Below are 19,969 nucleotides of genomic sequence, written 5' to 3' on the forward strand. Positions count from 1 at the left end.
AGTGTCCAAAAGGTAGCAGAAAAATAATAAGAATAATAATAATAAATATAGCTGCGAGCAGCGATTACGGGCCCAAGCCGGTGGCACCGCAACCCCGGTGCCTTTAGTTACCTAAAGGCACCGGGGTGGCGGTACCACCGGCTTTGGCCCTTCATCGCTGCTCGCAGCTATATTTATTTATATATATATATATATATATATAAAGCCGGTGGCACCGCCACCCTGGTGCCTTTAGGGTTATTGTGCACGACGTGCAAAAACGTAACCCTGCTTTGACTGTCGAAAAGAAGTGTGCTGTAGAGCTTGTATCAGTGTGGGCTCTGCAAAAGTGTGCATTGAGGGCACATGTCAACCACAAAGTATGCGAGAGCAACCTTCTGAAAGGTCAGGTCTACATCCAGGTCTACATCTGCCGTGTGTTTACATCATAGTAGTGAAGTTTGAAGCAATCAGGTGATTTCAAAGCTTTTTGAAAGTGACAGACTTCCTGCTGCCAGTTGGTGGCGCTATAACCGGGGTGGCGGTGCCGCCGGCTTTGGCCCTTTCATCGCTGCTCGCAGCTATATTTATATATATATATACACACACACACACACACATATATATATATATATATACATAAATATATATATATTGTTTTTTTAAGAGACAAGACAGAATATTACTTGCCTGATCTGATTAGAAAAATAGTGTTTGTGTGTGTGTGTGTGGCGTAATTGAACAATGTAGACATAAAGACATACTCCGTCCTTTTGTTCATACAGGACATTATTCAAACTGCAAAGTGTTTACTTATATTTGTGTACACTCGCAATAAAACACAACATTGTGCTTTTGTCAAACTATAAACTCTTGTCAAACTGTAAACTACAACTGTCACCCAACCAAAATCTCTTACACACACACACACACACACACACACACACACACACACACACACACACACACACACACACACACACACACACACACACACACACACACACACACACACACACACACAGTTTAAAAGCAAAAAATATCAAACAATCCTATTTAAAAACAGTCTGTGGGAGCCATCTTTTGGACATTCATCATATCGCATTGGTTTTCATTTCTTGTCATCAAACATAGCCCTAATCTGTTTATTTTTTCAGTTACACATTCTACATTGATTAAAAAAGAAAAATCAAAGGTGTTTTTATTTTATACAGAAATAAATAATCTATCATTCAGATGAGAATAAAGTTAGTGTTAGTTCAAATTTTAAGGAAAACAAATATATGATCTGAAATATAGCACATTCATGTAAAATTCATTTAGGTTCGATTACCAAACATACAATCTTAATGTAATTTAAAGCAAACAATACATTTAAAATATATGGGTTGTATGACTATTTTTTAATATAAAAAGATATATATCCAAAAAGACAAGGTCTAAAGTTTAACAAGGGTTAAACTCTTGTCACTGTAACAGACACAATCTCTCTCACACACACGTCAAATCACTTACATTTTATATGCAATATTGACTTTTTTCTGTTTCAGCAGTGAAACTAGTTAAACAAAGATCACAGCAGAACCATTGCGCATCTCACAGCAACGTGTTTTCTCATTACTGAATGATTCAGCATTTTGAACGAATCGGTTGACTGAAAGATTCAATGACCAATCCATAATCTGTCTCATTCATGAATGACTCAGCCGTTCAAACGAATCGTTCGAACAAATGAATCAATGACTCGCTCATTAAGACGGTCGCCTGGCGACACCTAATGACGGTTTAGTGATATGTTTAAAAGTATCATTCTTTCAAACGATTGTTAATTAACTCATATTTGAAACATAAGCTATATATATATATATATATATATATATATATGTATATAGGGCCTATATATATATATATTATACACACACATATATATACGCAAAAATAAAATAAAAACACATTTGAAACGTGTTTGCTTACTAAATTGTGAGCTGAACGAAAGTTGCAGCAAATATCAGCAACAGGAGTCAAATTTCATTAATCACGAGAGTGAAGAGCTGACTGAAAAGATGATGACGGAATAGGCTATTTTATGTAAAAGCGCCTATTTAAGCGAATCTGTCATTGTACTCTTTTGTTGTTGTGTTTTCCGTGAAAAATAATAGACTATTGAACTCACAATTCAAGCAATCGGCCTCCAATATTGCACTAATTTTAAAGTGACACTAAAAAGTATGCGGCTGCACTGGCATTCATAACGGTGCGCGTCCATGGCGACGAGCGAGCAGAGCTGAGCGAACATTTAGTTAATTTATTCATTCGACCGCTCTGCAAGCGCCACCATTATCAATGTGGACGTCCGTATTTAAAAGCTCTCGATCCTCAGTCACATACTAAATATGTATATAATTTTGAACACAAGAGGGCAGTATAGCCCTATGTATGAGTTGGTGTTTAAACTAAACTATCACTCAAAGAGCCCCCCCCCCCCCCTCCCCCCTCCCCACACAGACACACACAAACAGAATGGCAGGGGGACAAGAAATCTATTCAAACTACAATATCTGACTTTCTGTTGCTCTGAGCTAATGACTTTAAATTAGAAAGTCGATTGGCTTGATGAGAACAATATGCGTGGCAAGTTTTGTAACTGTAGGTAAAACGAGCAAAGTTATAACACACTTTATGTGTCCTTTTTTAGTCATAAAATTAATTTCCTCACCACGGCCAAACCGTTCGAGATATCAAAAATCCCTCCGGAATTTAGCATCATCAATGTCTTGACGTCATGCTGACCGAGTTTGCTTGAAATCCGATCAATTCCCAAGGAGAATTAAATAGAATTTCAGGGGTATGCGTTTCCAAACAAACCATGATAGCCGGCTTCCTGTTGGGATGTCGTAAAACTTAGAGCACGAAAGTTGTTCAACCCAATGAGATCTATAAGTGTACTGAGTTTCATATTATTACATGCAAGTGTCTTTGATTTATGGACAAGTGTTCGAATCCCAGTCCAGGGGGCGCTGTCGGTCCGCCCTGCCACGCCCGGGTACCAGCTTCAGTCCGGCCCTGATGGCCACGGGCTCTGACCCGTGTGCAAAGTTTCAAGAGTTTTAGAGGATGTTAAGGGCCCCAAAAGCCCCCGAAACCTTGATCAACAATAATTAAAAGCTTTGTCACTCAAACAGACACATCCCCCTCCCCCACAGACACAGAGGTATGCAGAGAGAGGGAGAGAGGGACAGAGATTACTCCAAAACATCCCATTCAAACCAAAATATCTGACTTCCTGTTGTTCGGAACCAAAATCTGTAAATTAGAAAGTTGTCCGGCTTGATCTGAACAATATGCCTACCGAGTTTTAAGATTGCAGGTAAAACTATGAAACTAACCCTCTCACTTTTGTCAAAAGGTGGCGCTACTGAGTCCCTGCACCACGCCCGTTTCTGAAACTTTGCACATGTCTACTGGCTAATATATGTGACATGTCTGTCGAGTTTCATGCAATTTCAAGCATGCTAAGAGTCTCAAAAGCATCAAAAAAGAATTTTAAAGTTTGATGTGTTGCCACGGCAACAGAATCAAAGATATCAAGAATCCATTCACAGGTCTACATCTGGCGTATGTTTACATTATACAGATGAAGTTTGAAGCAAATTGGGTTAAAATAAGAGGGTGATTTCGAAGCATTTTGAAAGTGACACACTTCCTGCTGCCAGTTGGTGGCGCTATAACTTTGACTCACAATAGTCACATCCATGTGATCGGCCTCTTACAGCGAACACACTGTTGAAGTTTCATCAAGATCAGTTAATGTATGCTGAAGTTATAACACACTTCCTGTTTCACGTTTCTCGCCATAATTTCGTTTCCTCGCCACGGCCGAACCGTTCGAGATATCAAAAATCCCCTCGCAATTTTTCATCCTCAATGTCTTGACTTCATGCTGACCGAGTTTCGTGGCATTTCTTTGAATTTTCTAGGAGAAGTACTTTAAATTCCATTGCATGCGTTTTACAAACAACCCTAAATAGCCGACTTCCTGTTGGGCTGGGGTAAAAAGTAAGAGCATGAAGTATATATGAACCGATGAGATCTATATGTGTACCGAGTTTCATATTCTTACATACAAGCGTGTTTGATTTATGGACCAAGTTTTCGGACCCCGTTCCAGGGGGCGCTGTCGAGCCCCCCTGCCACGCCCGGGTACCATCTTCACCCCGACCCTGATGGCCGCGGGTTCTGACCCGCGTGCAAAGTTTCAAGAGTTTTCGTGCACGTTAAGAGCCCCAAAAGTGCCCGAATAGTCGTAAGAAAAATAAAAGAGGAGAAAAAAAAAAAAAAATATATATAAATATAGCTGCGAGCAGCGATTACGGGCCCAAGCCGGTGGCACCGCAACCCCGGTGCCTTTAGTTACCTAAAGGCACCGGGGTGGCGGTACCACCGGCTTTGGCCCTTCATCGCTGCTCGCAGCTATATTTATATATATATATATATATATATATATATATATAAAGCCGGTGGCACCGCCACCCTGGTGCCTTTAGGGTTATTGTGCACGACGTGCAAAAACGTAACCCTGCTTTGACTGTCGAAAAGAAGTGTGCTGTAGAGCTTGTATCAGTGTGGGCTCTGCAAAAGTGTGCATTGAGGGCACATGTCAACCACAAAGTATGCGAGAGCAACCTTCTGAAAGGTCAGGTCTACATCCAGGTCTACATCTGCCGTGTGTTTACATCATAGTAGTGAAGTTTGAAGCAATCAGCTGATTTCAAAGCTTTTTGAAAGTGACAGACTTCCTGCTGCCAGTTGGTGGCGCTATAACCGGGGTGGCGGTGCCGCCGGCTTTGGCCCTTTCATCGCTGCTCGCAGCTATATTTATATATATACACACACACACACACATATATATATATATATATATATATACATATATATATATTGTTTTTTTAAGAGACAAGACAGAATATTACTTGCCTGATCTGATTAGAAAAATAGTGTTTGTGTGTGTGTGTGTGTGTGTGTGTGTGTGTGTGTGTGTGTGTGTGTGTGTGTGTGTGTGGCGTAATTGAACAATGTAGACATAAAGACATACTCCGTCCTTTTGTTCATACAGGACATTATTCAAACTGCAAAGTGTTTACTTATATTTGTGTACACTCGCAATAAAACACAACATTGTGCTTTTGTCAAACTATAAACTCTTGTCAAACTGTAAACTACAACTGTCACCCAACCAAAATCTCTTACACACACACACACACACAGTTTAAAAGCAAAAAATATCAAACAATCCTATTTAAAAACAGTCTGTGGGAGCCATCTTTTGGACATTCATCATATCGCATTGGTTTTCATTTCTTGTCATCAAAAAGAGCCCTAATCTGTTTATTTTTTCAGTTACACATTCTACATTGATTAAAAAAGAAAAATCAAATGTGTTTTTATTTTATACAGAAATAAATAATCTATCATCCAGATGAGAATAAAGTTAGTGTTAGTTCAAATTTTAAGGAAAACAAATATATGATCTGAAATATAGCACATTCATTTAAAATTCATTCAGGTTCAATTACAAAACATACAATCTTAATGTAATTTAAAGCAAACAATACGTTTAAAATATATGGGTTGTATGACTATTTTTTAATATAAAAAGATATATATCCAAAAAGACAAGGCCTAAAGTTTAACAAGGGTTAAACTCTTATCACTGTAACAGACACAATCACACACACAATCACACACACACACACACACAAGTCAAATCACTTACATTTTACATGCAATATTGACTTTTTTTCTGTTTCAGCAGCGAAAATAGTTAAACAAAGATCACAGCAGAACCATCGCGCATCTCACAGCAACGCGTTCTCATTACTGAATGATTCAGCATTTTGAACGAATCGGTTGACTCAAAGATTCAATGACCAATCAATCCATAAACATCTATCTCATTCATGAATGACTCAGTCGTTCAAACGAATGAATCAATGACTCGCTCATTAAGACGGTCGCCTGGCGACACCTAATGACGGTTTAGTGTTATGTTTAAAAGTATCATTCTTTCCAACGATTGTTAATTAACTCATATTTGAAACATAAGCTATATTTATATATATACATACATATACACACACATACACAAAAATAAAATAAAAACACATTTGAAACGTGTTTTCTTACTAAATTGTGAGCTGAACGAAAGTTGCAGCAAATATCAGCAACAGGAGTCAAATTTCATTAATCACGAGAGTGAAGAGCTGACTGAAAAGATGATGACGGAATAGGCTATTTTATGTAAAAACGCCTATTTAAGCGAATCTGTCATTGTACTCTTTTATTGTTGTGTTTTCCGTGAAAAATAATAGACTATTGAACTCACAATTCAAGCAATCGGCCCCCGAAATTGCACTAATTTTAGTGACACTAAAAAGTATGCGGCTGCACTGGCATTCATAATGGTGCGCGTCCATGGCGACGAGCGAGCAGAACAGAGCGAACGTTTAGTTAATTTCTACTTCCATAGGAATTCATTCGAGCGCCACCATTTCAATGTCCGTGCGGACGTCCATATTATACTTTCGCTTTCAAGTTAGTGTTTTTAAACCCCCCAGCGGGAGGTTTACACAATTTGTTTACACAATCACACGTTGATTAACCGGTGGGAAAATATTCCCATAGTAACATCCCTAATATATAAATATATATAAATTCAATAGGCCTACCTGATTTTGAACACAAGAGGGCAGTATAGCACTATATATGATTTGGATTATTATTATTTTTGACTAAACAACCATTCTGGCTGTTTTTAAACTTAAAAATAATTCTTAAATTGAAAAAAAGGAATAAAATGGGTTTAGTTCTAATATTTGTATAATTTTATATAAAAATAAATGGTGTATAATTACATTTTAGAAAGATATGAGACATGCCCTGATTCTTTTTTTGACATTATTGTCCTCGATCAGAGCCCTAATCTGTTTATTTTTTCAGTTACACATTCTACATTGATTAAAAAAGAAAAATCAAATGTGTTTTTATTTTATACAGAAATAAATAATCTATCATTCAGATGAGAATAAAGTTAGTGTTAGTTCAAATTTTAAGGAAAACAAATATATGATCTGAAATATAGCACATTCATTTATAATTCATTCAGGTTCAATTACCAAACATACAAATCTCAATGTAATTTAAAGCAAACAATACATTTAAAATACATGGGTTGTATGCTATTTTTTTTTATATAAAAAGATATATATCCAAAAAGACAAGGCCTAAACTTTAACAAGGGTTAAACAATCACTGTAACAGACACAATCACACACACACACACACACACACACACACACGTCAAATCACTTACATTTTAGATGCAATATTGACTTTTTTTTCTGTTTCAGCAGCGAAAATAGTTAAACAAAGATCACAGCAGAACCATCGAGCATCTCACAGCAACGCGTTCTCATTACTGAATGATTCAGCATTTTGAACGAATCGGTTGACTCAAAGATTCAACGACCAATCCATAATCTGTCTCATTCATGAATGACTCAGCCGTTCGAACGAATCGTTTGAACGAATGAATCAATGACTCGCTCATTAAGACGGTCGCCTGGCGACACCTAATGACGGTTTAGTGATATTAAAAGTATCATTCTTTCCAACGATTGTTAATTAACTCATATTTGAAACATAAGCTATATATATATATATATATATACACACATATATATACACACACATATATATACACAAAAATAAAATAAAAACACATTTGAAGCGTGTTTGCTTACTAAATTGTGAGCGGAACGAAAGTTGCAGCAAATATCAGCAACAGGAGTCAAATTTCATTAATCACGAGAGTGAAGAGCTGACTGAAAAGATGATGACGGAATAGGCTATTTTATGTAAAAGCCCCTATTTCAGCGAATCTATCCTTGTACTCTTTTGTTGTTGTGTTTTCCGTGAAAAATAATAGACTATTGAACTCACAATTCAAGCAATCGGCCCCGTTATTGCACTAATTTTAAAGTGACACTAAAAAGTATGCGGCTGCACTGGCATTCATAATGGTGCGCGTCCATGGCGACGAGCGAGCAGAACAGAGCGAACGTTTTTTAGTTCATTCCTACTTCCATAGGAATTCCCTCGAGCGCTCTGCACGTGGCCATTATCAATGTCCCGTATTTAAAAGCTCTCGGTCCTCAGTCACATACCAAATATATGTATAATGTATATATAAATATAATTTTGGACACAAGAGGGCAGTATGGCCCTATGTATAATTTTGTGTTTAAACTAAAAGAGCCCCTCCCCCCCTCCCCACACAGACACACACGAATGGCAGGGTGCATTCTCTCTGTCAGAGGGAGAGGGAGAGAAAATTCTCAGAAACATCCACATTCAAACCAAAATATCTGACTTCCTCTTGGTCTGAGCTAATGACAGTTAATTAGAAAGTTGTCCGGCTTGATCTGAACCATATGCATACCTGTGTCTGTCGAGTTTCATGCAATTTCAAGCATGCTAAGAGTCTCAAAAGCATCAAACAAGAATATTAAAGTTTGATGTGTTGCCACGGCAACAGTATCTAAGATATCAATAATCCTTTCACAGGTCTACATCTGGCGTGTGTTTACATTATACACATAAAGTTTGAAGCAAATCGGGTAAAAATAAGAGGGTGATTTCAAAGCATTTAGGAAGTGACACACTTCCTGCTGCCAGTTGGTGGCGCTATAATTTTGACTCACAATAGTCACATCCATGTGATCGGCCTCTTACAACGAACACACTGTTGAAGTTTCATCAAGATCAGTTAATGTATGCAGTAGTTATGACACACTTCCTGTTTCACGTTTCTCGCCATAATTTTGTTTCCTCGCCACGGCCAAACCGTTCGAGATATCAAAAATCCCCTCGCAAACTTTCATCCTCAATGTCTTGACTTCATGCTGACCGAGTTTCGTGCCGTTTGTTTGAATTCTCTAGGAGGAGTATTTCACATTCCATTGCGTGTGTTTTACCAACAACCCTAAATAGCCGACTTCCTGTTGGGCTGGGGTAAAAAGTAAGAGTGTGAAGTATATATGAAACGAGGAGATCTACATGTGTACCGAGTTTCATATTATTACATGCAAGCGTGTTTGATTTATGGACCATGTTTTCGGACCCCGTTCCAGGGGGCGCTGTCGAGCCCCCCTGCCACGCCCGGGTACCATCTTCAGCCCGGCCCTGATGGCCGCGGGTTCTGACATGTGTGCAAAGTTTCAGGAGTTTTTGAGCATGTTAAGGCCTCCAAAAGTGTCCAAAAGGTAGCAGAAAAATAATAAGAAGAATAATAAATAATCCTAAGGAAAACAATAGGGCCTTCGCCCTTTGGGCTTGGGCCCTAATAAATAATCCTAAGGAAAACAATAGGGCCTTCGCCCTTTGGGCTTGGGCCCTAATAAACAATTGAACACCACTTGGCGAATAGCAGCTAATTCTGTGAGACAACTCTCTAAGATCATAAAACTATTCTGGTTGTGTAAGAGAGTTTAGAGTGCTGACATTGTGAATGTGTGTACACACACACACATAGATGGATGTTGCTTCAGGCATTTTAAGTGGATGCGTGATTGAAGCTTCCGCTGTTTTATTGCCTTTTTTTGTGTGTATAAATATGTGTGTGATTGCATCAGTTTATTGAAGTCTTTTTTCCTTGTATTTCTGTTGCAGTTCACAGAATTAGTTTGAGCCCTAGAGGTCTATAGGTTAAAATGTTTAGTGCGACAACAGGGAAATGTAATTTGAAGAGCATATTAAAGAATGACAGTTTTGAGCAAAAGACTACCGTTCTGATCACATGACCTCTCCTAGTTCGTCTGCCAAACTCTTTTACTCCATCATCTTTCTCACGTCTTCTCTTTCACCCTTCATCTTTCTTACTCTCATTCAACACAGATTAAGTTTTCCCCCTCCTCATCTCCTTTTACCTTCTCCTCCCTCCTCGCCCCTGTCCTCCACCATGTGTCAGGTGTGTGTGTGTACGTTTGCTGCCATCATGAATAATGAATATCTTTTCTGTCTCCATCTTATTTTTGGCAGATGTTGAAATGCTGCATGATTTTTTTTTTGCCGTTTTGTTTTTTTCCCCTCTCTTTTTGTGTGCGTGTGTGTGTGTTGGATAGCGATGAATGCAGCTTCATTTTAATATGTTCTGTTTGTAGGAAGAAACGGCGCTGTAATCCTGTCCTCCAGCGCAGAAACACGCCGCTGCCAATCGTTTATTTTTCTCCTCCTATCCCCACACCCCCTCCCCCCGCGACCGCTGCTCAGGGCAAGACAGCGCTGCGTTTGATAAGTACACGCGCTCTGTGACACCAGAAATCCCTGTCAGTGTTGTTTCACTAGACACATGTAGTTTTGTAAGAACATGCACTCTGTGCTGTGAGCTTGTGAATGAAGGCAGAACTTTTACACAGTTTCATCAGAACTGTTTTTTTGTTCCAGTGCTTCATCATCTTACTGAAATCACTGTTATTTTGTGAATGCACAGGAATGACTGGAATTTGGTTTAGCCATTATTGTTTGTAAAGAACCCAAAATGGAATGATAGTTTTGTTTTATTCCAATCTGTAAGTCCTTGTATAATCTGAGAACAATTCAGATGTTTTTGTAGTGGTTTACAGGAGAAGTGTTCAGTAGTTTATCTCGGAACCATGTATTTTACAGTAAAACATTCAGCAGTTTACATTAAAAAATTAAATGTTTTTTGAAAGTTTACAACGGAACAGTACAGAAGTTGATCTTTAAAAAGAACAGTTCAGCTTATATTAGTACTTTATCAATTAGTAGTTTATATTTGAACCGTAATAATTCACAATTGAACAGTTTAGCAGTTAACATTTAAACAATTAAGCAGACAAGTTTATCTTTATAAAAAAAAGTTGTTTATAGCAATATTTGTTTATTTAGCAAATGTAGCATTTTAGCAGATTTTGGTTTTTATAACGGATCATATCAGTCATTGACAGTAGGACAGGTAGGCACTCTGGAGTCAACTCATTTTTACAGCAGTGCAGGATGAGTTAAGTAAGCCATGGTTCCTGAGTTTAAACGTGTCTTGGTGTGTCAGTTTTACTGTTTTCCTCCCGCTGTAAAGGTGCCACAGGGCACTGTTAGCCTAAAGAGCCGAATGCTCCTAAACGGCTGTTGTCTTCTAATTGCTTTAATAGCACCTGGCCGGTAATCCCAGGTAATTATTGAGCTGAAATTAGACAGCTACTTCAAACATCTCTTAAAAGGAGCAAAGACTGCCTCAGGAACTTACAGCTCTCTTATCATGCATGGCGGAAAAGTGACATGGAAAAGTGGTTGCGGGTTTTGCATTCGTGTGGAGCTTAACGTGTTCTTCCCCGCCCCCACGTAGCATGTGTGTGTATGCAGGGAATACATGTGCAGTATTCAGTAAATCACTGTTGTTGGTCTCTGATTGAATATAAAACCTTTTAATACGAGGAATTCGCTTTTCATCATTAAAAGCAAAGCATCCTAGTTTGAGGTCACTTAACAGATTGGGCGTATCACAAAAGAAACATCAGTAAAATAAAAGGAAGAATAAAGCTGTAAACTTACAAGCTTTACTCATCAATAATGTTCTCCTCCTAAATGAGGTTCAGACTATGTAAAGGTGTTTATTTTTCCTTCACATAAAATAATACAACTGTTGTACTTCATTGTTGGGTGTTTGTTTGTATTCACCTGTGTTTACTGTTGTAGTTGCTTCCTGAGCATTGTTATTAGACTGTTTGTGTGCACGCACATCTCTTTCTAGAGTAAAAAGGCTGTTGGAGCCCCAAGGGCCCCTCACTTGACTTTTCCCTCCTCTTCTTTCAAGACAACCTTAACCTTTCAGATTGTGCAGAAGGATGTATAAACGCACAAATAACACACTTGCCCTTGGTGGCATTCATTTGGATCTTAGCATTTAATTATGATAATCTAAGAGGCAAGCATTTGAAGAATTTAAAGGAAGTTACAGCTGCACCGTTTTGCCAATCTACTCAAACCACACCTTTAGGACGTCACGGTTCCCTTTATAATATCATTGCTTGTTATTTTAATAGTTTTTGAGTTTTGGTCTGTATGTAATTTACATAAGTCTGCTCTAGGCCCCTCTTTTTTCAAGTCTGTGCGTCCTTGAAACCTCCTGCAGTAGCAAATTGTGTCCAAAAGGGGGCGTTGTTAAGCTGCCGTACATGCGTGAAATGTTGACCAGCTGATGTATAGCGCTCTTATCAGGGGAATGGCAGTCTCTCTTCCTTTGCACACACACAGATCCATACAGATACCTGTCCTATGATAATGTATTTCTGCAGGATGAGCACTCTTTTATAACATGTTAGATTTGTATTTAGATGTGGAATCTATCAGGCTGCAATTCATCAGATAGCTGCAAGTTTTGTCTCAGGCTATTTGATTATCGTTATTAAAAAGTTATTGGGAGAGGAAAAATGCCAGCGTGTGCATCGCAGAATATGAATTTCAACGATATGTATCCGTAACGCGGCGTCTCCATTTTTAACGGGATTATGTCCGAAAGTGGCCAGACTCCCGGTGCGAAGGGGTTCCTGTCGCTTTGTGTTTCTGGATTTGCGGGATTAGAATTCTCGTTCCTCCGTTTAGTTGGACTCTTAATCCAGACTGATACAGCTTCAAAGCCTGGTCTTTATTAATCATGTGTTTACATTATCCATGGTCATACACACTCCTTACAGACCAAAGCTCTCATTAGAACGAGCATGTAAGTCTTTTGTGTGCATTTTTCTGTGTGTTTGTTCAAATTAGACAGAGGGTTTCAGCAGAGGCGACTTTTAACAAAGCTAAGCTTACAAAGCTAATTGGAGAGAGATGGGTTGGATCTGATGTTCTTGATTGGAATTTAAGGACTTTTAAAGAAAAGAGAGACAATAAGAGGGTTGTGTGTGTACCGGTATGTGTGCAAGAGAGAATAATAGTGAGTATTTGTAAAATAGTCAAGGCTTTGACTAAATGAGTTGTGTGTGATTTGGGTTACAGTTCATGTTTCCGTATAATTAAAAGTTGTGTTTCTCTAATTCCTTTCCCTTTTCTGCATATATTATGTAACACATTGCTATTGTGTATAATGAAAATGAAAAGAAAAACAACAGATTTTTTTCTTTTGTTCGTCTGGTGGTTCATTGACAAGACTAGCCTGGCAAAGACATTATTGGACCACTGTTTTGCATGCTCATGAATATTGATTTGGTTATGTATACTTTTATTTATTTATTTTGAATGTATTTCTTTTACTGTTCTGATAAATAAATAGTCTGTGAGATATTGATCTCAAGTCAAAACTGACATGTAATTAATTTACTTATGTTTTAATTACAACCTTCCCTCTATTTCTCTTTTTCTGTAGCCCAGTCCAATTCCCAGTCCTATTCTTGGTGGGAGGCCGAATGCAAGTCAGTCCCTATTGGCCTGGTGTCGCGAGGTCACGAAAAACTACAGAGGCGTCAAAATCACCAACTTCACCACTTCCTGGAGGAATGGACTGGCATTCTGTGCCCTTTTACACCACTTCAGACCTGACTTTATGTAAGCCATGAACGTGTATGACAATACACACTCTTGCATAAGCCTCAGCACACATAATATGTGCTTGGGTGGTGATACAGCTTACCCCCTCTGTAAAGGGAGAGTTCAGCCAACATTGTTTTCTATTACACATATTATGGGAAAAAATCATATGGGTTTGAATGTCATGAGGGTGAGAAAATAACAGAAATTTAATTTTTGAGTGAACATGTTAAATGTTATGTCAAGAAGTAAGTTGACTATTAGTTGACAATCAAAACACCTTTTAGCCCACAGCTACCATTGGCAAAAGGCTTTAAGATTAATCTTTTGCCGCAAATGTACATGGATTTATACACTGCCAGGTCAATAAAATGGAAAAGATATATTTTTAACCTATAGATACTAAAATAGATAGATGATTAAATAGAAAAATTCCTTTTCCCATAAAATGTATTTGATCTACCATGTAGAAAATGCACTTTGACATGCAAAAAAACCCCAACACTTTTTATCATTAAAAAAGTAAATCTTCTTTTGTGCATCTCTCAATCACATTAACAAAATTACAATATGCACATTTTGTTAGATTAAGGGGGTGACAATTTGTCTACTGACACATATTACACCAGTCTCTCTATAGTTGTTATTATAGTAACTCTTTACTCATAGAACACTATTAGGGCTGTAAGAGTCTCTTGAATAAACAGTACTTAGTTTTACCACAAAAAAAAAGGCCTTATGACACTATGGAGATTCACAGTTTTTATTGATTGTTCTTTTTAATGACTCAATGACAGAGACAGCCCTAAACTCTATGTATACACAACTCACTTATTTCACCTCTCTCTCTCTCTCTCTCTCTCTCTCTCTCTCTCTCTCTCTCTCTCTCTCTCTCTCTCTCTCTCTCTCTCTCTCTCTCTCTCTCTCTCTCTCTCTCTCTCTCTCTCTCTCTCTCTCTCTCTCTCTCTCTCCCCCTGTGAGAATCTCACTCTGTGTGGGGGGTCTAATATGGTTTATGATGGAGATTTAATCCCTCTTTCTTATTTCTGAACATTTCTGTGTTTGGTCTCATCAGGAATGACTCAAATCCTCCTTAATTACTACACTTACAGCAGATTCATCACAGTGCTGACAGCGCCACGGCCAACCACCCTCTGGGTTTAGCATACGCTAAAGTTTCAGGAATCTGGCCGCCGTCTATTTAAGGAAGAGATTGACTGATTTATTATCTGTTACTTTTGCACTGATTTCCATGCATCAAGACATTTTTTTTCCTTTTTTTCTGTACTTTTCACACACACTGGCCTTAAGTGACAACCTGCATTTAAAATGTACCTTGTTTGCTGAATGCATTCATGTCATGTCATAATGTGCATTGTTGATCAGTGACGAAGATCAAAAAGATATTTTTTTTATTAATCTCTGCAATGATTTTTTATATGATACATTATCATAGACTTCTTTTATTAATAGAGTTAAAGGAAAAGGCAACAGCTAAGTGAGGCAATATCCAAAATTGACAGTCAGTACTTTACTTCTCCTACACCAGAACTTTATAAAGAAAGGATTGATCTTCAGACCCTGTATAATTTAATTTCTTCAAGAAAGCTTATTCTTCAGTCATGATGTTTTTTTTTTTCTATGAACACAGTGATAAGGCTGGCTGACTCTTAGCCCATCAACTTAAATCCAGATCATCAGCACAACATATTTCCCAAATTGTAGATGATGGGGAATGAACTATTGATCCCCTTACAATTAATAACATTTGTATGAACTTTTATTCTAGACTTTGTAAATTAGAAAAACCTAAGGATCAGTCTCAATTGGTAGTTTTTTGATAAAAATAAATGTCCCCACTATTTGAGCAGAACATAAAAAAGTTTTGGATCATCCCCTGCAGCTGATCTAAGTCTAAAAAAGACTTCGATCAGCTGCAAGAAATATCTGAGGCCATATCAGCGTTGCAGAGGGGCAAGGCCGTTTTCTGCTAAATTATCTCCACTCCTACTTAATGCAGAATCTGCATTTAGCAAAGAAATTGGTCAATATGAGCAACATTTTGTTGGATCTTTCTCGGACTTCAAAAGAAGTGTAATAATAACATTTTAGTAAAATTACTCACCATACGATTAGTCTCCCTTAGTCAATATCATCTCAGTTAATCTGACCGCTTTTATAAAAGGCCGGCACATATTCTCTAATGTCCATCACCTCTTAAATGTTCTTTACACCACCCCCACCCCCCCATCTATCTTTTTTCGCTATAGATAGGTTTGCATTCGGCCACAGATTTATAGAGTGGATACGTCTTCTGTATACTTCTCCAGTTGCTTCAGTGGTTACTAATGAATGGTGGTCAAAACAGTTTTCTTTGGCAAGGGACACTCAGCAGGGGTGCCCATTAAGCCCCCTTTTGTTTGCAATTGCAATTGAACCACTATCTCTGATATTAAAATTCATTCCATGGCATAAACAGTTGAGGTGTTGAACATAAGCTCTCATTATACGCGGATGACTTGTTTCTTTACATTTCAGATCCTGTATCATACATCATTGATATTATCAATGTCATGCACGATTTGAGGACTTTCCCGGGCTATAAGTTGAATATCTAAAAGTGAATTCATGCCTGTTGACATACATGGTTTATCTTAAAGCATATTAAAAATACCAGGTAGACACATAAACAATATCAAAAGCTTGATTTTCACCACAGGGGGACTTTAACTATTGCATAATTTTTATTTTATTTTAAATTTATTTTATCATCATTATTATTGCTATTATTTTTATTCATTTTCATTATATTTTGTACTATTACAGTTTAATTAATATTACGGGTTCATTTACACCCTCTAAGTTCTGGGTAGGTTGGGGAGGGATTGAACATGTAAAAAAAATATTGTAGTATACTATTCAAGATAGAATCAAATCTCAGTAAATGAACTTTACAGTATTACCAGCTGAAAATGCCTGTTTAACTGGATGTGTTTATAAATGCTGTTTCATGTGGAGAAAGGCTTTTAAAACGCGTTGTGCCTTAGGGGACAGTACCCAGCCCACATCAAGTTTTAAATGACATGTAGTGAATGCTTATGATAAAAGAAAAATGAAGGATATTGTCCATTTTTAGAGTAGCCCCACTACTGTTTCCCCAGCTAAAGAGAGGAAAGACCCCAGGCGCACAGTGGGTACGGTGATGGAGAACGAGCGATGAAATGTTTAATGTGTTGAGTGCTTGAGTAAAGGGTGTGTGTGTGTCTAATTTAGCTTGCACTCACACACACTCTATTAGTTGTGTTGATTGCAGAGCTGTGAAATTGCATGTTACAGTTCTACAGCCATTACATGAGATACATATTTAAAGCTAACTCTCTCTCTCGCTGTTCTTTCCTCTCTCCTAGTGACTACAAGGCTCTCAATCCTCAAGATATTAAAGAAAACAACAAAAAGGTAAATGCTACACACTCTCTTTCTCTCTCCGTTTGTTTGTGCATCAGTAATCCTCCTCATAGGTGATTTATTTTGTTATAAATCTGATTCACTCCCACCCAGCGTTCTCTAATTGCCACTTTTAGAATGCGGCTCCCCTGCCGACACTGATGGAAAGAGTGTATGTGTGTGTGTTTTTGCTCGTGTTTGTGGGGATGGAGTAAGTCACCTGGGAGTCGTAAGATGGCATCATAATTCATAAACATGCTATAAATAAACTTTACAGGCTTCTCCACAGAGAGAGAAGAAAAGAGAGAGAAATAAAGGGATATTAATCACACACTTAGAGGAAAATGCAGGTCTAAACAGAAGACACACACACACACCGTAAACTTGTGAAGAACTCCATTAACTTCTGTTGTTCTTAATTTAAGTACAATTGTTAGACATGACTCAAGCCCTTATAGACTTTTGAATTATTATTATTATTATTATTATTATTATCATTTTTATATATATATTAGGGCTGTCAAACGATTAATCACGATTAATTGCATCCAAAATAAAAGTTTGTGTTTACATAATATATGTGTGTGTACTGTGTATAATTATTTTGTATATAAATGCACACACGTATATATTTAAGAAAAATATGGAATTTATATATAAAATGTTTATATTTATATAAAATATACATTATATATAGGCTACATTCAGTCTATATACAGTATATACATGCAAATATTTCTTAAATACACATGCATGTGTGGGTATTTATGTATTAAAAATAATTATACACAGTACACACACATATATTATGTAAACACAACTTTTATTTTGGATGCGATTAATCGCGATTAATCATTTGACAGCCCTAATATATATATATATATATATATGTGTGTGTATGTATGTAGTAAAATATTATTGAAAAAATTATATTTGAATATATTTTAAAAAGTAATTTTATTCCTGTCATTGCAAATCCTGTGATAAATTTCAGCATCATTACTCCAGTCTTCAGTGTCACATGATCCTTCAGAAATCATTTTAATATACTGATTTGCTGCTCAAGAAACTTTTCTTATTATCATCAATTTTGAAAACTGTTGTGCTGCTTAATATTTTTGTGGAAACCGTGATACATTGTTTCAACATTCTTTGATGAATAGCAAGGATTTATTACAAAAAAATTGTAACAATGTTGAAGTCTTTACTGTCAGTTTAATGCATCCTTGCGAATAAAAGTATTAAGTTCTTAAAAAAGAAGAAAAAAACACTAAACCTTAAACTTTTGAATGGTAGCATAAAAACCAAAGCACCTGCTCAGATAATGATGACGGCCATACTGCAAAGTTAATGCAGAAGTTCTCAGTCCTGCTCCTAGAGATCTGCCTTTCACACACTCTTCCTTTCATTTTCAGCTGAACTTATTTATCTACTTCTCACTTTCTCCCTCTCTCTCTTGTTATTGTTTTACATTATACTGTGTTCCATTCATTCAAGAATTTTCAGTGGGATGTGCGCAACAAATGGGCTTTGAGAGAGAGAGAGAGAGAGAGAGAGAGAGCGAGGAAGGTGTGGATATTGCTGTCAACTCTCAAAATCCTGTTTAAATAAACCGCCAGGTGACTGTGCCAACAAGGATTATTCCAAGCATCTCTCTTCCTTTCTGTCTCCCTCAAAACACACACACAATGCACAGCAGCGCACGATATGAAACAAATGTATATTTGCTGAAGAGTTGCTTCCTGGATTTGTTTGGAATCTATTTGGATTTGTGGATGTATAAAACTTAATTCCTCTGTAATTCCGCTCCATTGATTGATCACTGTATTCTGGAGTGCTGCAGATTATCTCTTATTTCAGCCCTCAGATTAACTCCATTTAGACTTTATTAGGTGTGTTTAATGTGCTCCTTGCGCTCTCCCACCATTCCTTTCATCTGTCATCACTTTGTCCCTGTACTCAATACCTGCAGTCACTTCCTGACTTAATTTCCTCCCCTCTCGTTCAGTGACTATCATATACACAATTTTCCTCTTTCCAACACAGCAAAAGTGTGCATACTCTCGCTCTCTTTAAACGATAAATGACTATCCCGAACTGAGGAGGTTAAGAGCACTCTCTATACAGCCCCAAACACACATTTATATAACTGCATTCATTTCCATGTGATAGAATCAGCGCGATCCTCTCTGGCACAGCCGTGATTGCAATAATCTCCATTGAAATATGACAGATAAGAGCAATCAATAGCAGAGGGGAGAGGAGGTTTGGTCATACAGGCAGTGAAAAGAATTATTTTCTCTGTGTGTGTCGAGAGAGAGACTAGCAGTAATTTCCCATGATATCTGATCTGTGCTTGCACGTGTGCGCCTGCGTGTATGTGTTCCTGTGTTCCTCGATAAATGTGCAGACGGGGGGGAAAAAGCCCCCTGGCTGTGTGTGTGACTGACAGCGATGGATACCTGTCAATCATTCAGCGATGTCATTCACAAAACAAAATGCTTTTCATTGTCCGTTTAGCGTGGGGGAGGGGCCGACAGACTGGAGCAGGAAGAGAAAGTCAAACACACAATCGCACAGTTCACACGGGTTATTAGTGCTGCTGCATCATTTATACACTGAAAGAGTGAACGGCACATTTCTGTCCGTTGAATAAATAGGTTTGGTAGTTGTTGACACAGTACATCAGAAGTGTAATTTTAGGGTTAAATCACACCCGCACACAACCTGCTGTTTACATGGTGTATTTATTCGTTTTGAAGACTAGAACAATGAAACTGAGAGACTCCTCAGGAACTTGTAGTGCTCCCTGTAAACAGACATGAATACAAACACTTTTTATAATCTATATAATTGAATTATATTATTTTTAATTATAAATATTAATAATAATTAATTATATATAATTGTATACTTTTTCTAATTTTCCTAATTTTATTTTATTATATAC

General features: G+C 37.5%; 1 protein-coding gene across 1 annotated transcript in view; it reads left to right on the forward strand.

Annotated features, from left to right (window-relative positions):
- The window catches only part of ehbp1 (EH domain binding protein 1), a 165,730-nt gene that overhangs the window by 82,212 nt on the left and 63,549 nt on the right, over nt 1-19,969 (forward strand). Inside the window, exons 12-13 of the mRNA XM_056264310.1 lie at nt 13,415-13,593; nt 16,983-17,031. Coding sequence (XP_056120285.1) covers nt 13,415-13,593; nt 16,983-17,031 — 228 coding nt within the window. The remainder of the gene's footprint in view (nt 1-13,414; nt 13,594-16,982; nt 17,032-19,969) is intronic.

Source organism: Rhinichthys klamathensis, unplaced genomic scaffold, assembly GCF_029890125.1.
Source record: "Rhinichthys klamathensis goyatoka isolate OS25496 unplaced genomic scaffold, OSU_Roscu_1.1 h1tg000220l_1, whole genome shotgun sequence".
Lineage (NCBI taxonomy): Eukaryota > Metazoa > Chordata > Actinopteri > Cypriniformes > Leuciscidae > Rhinichthys > Rhinichthys klamathensis.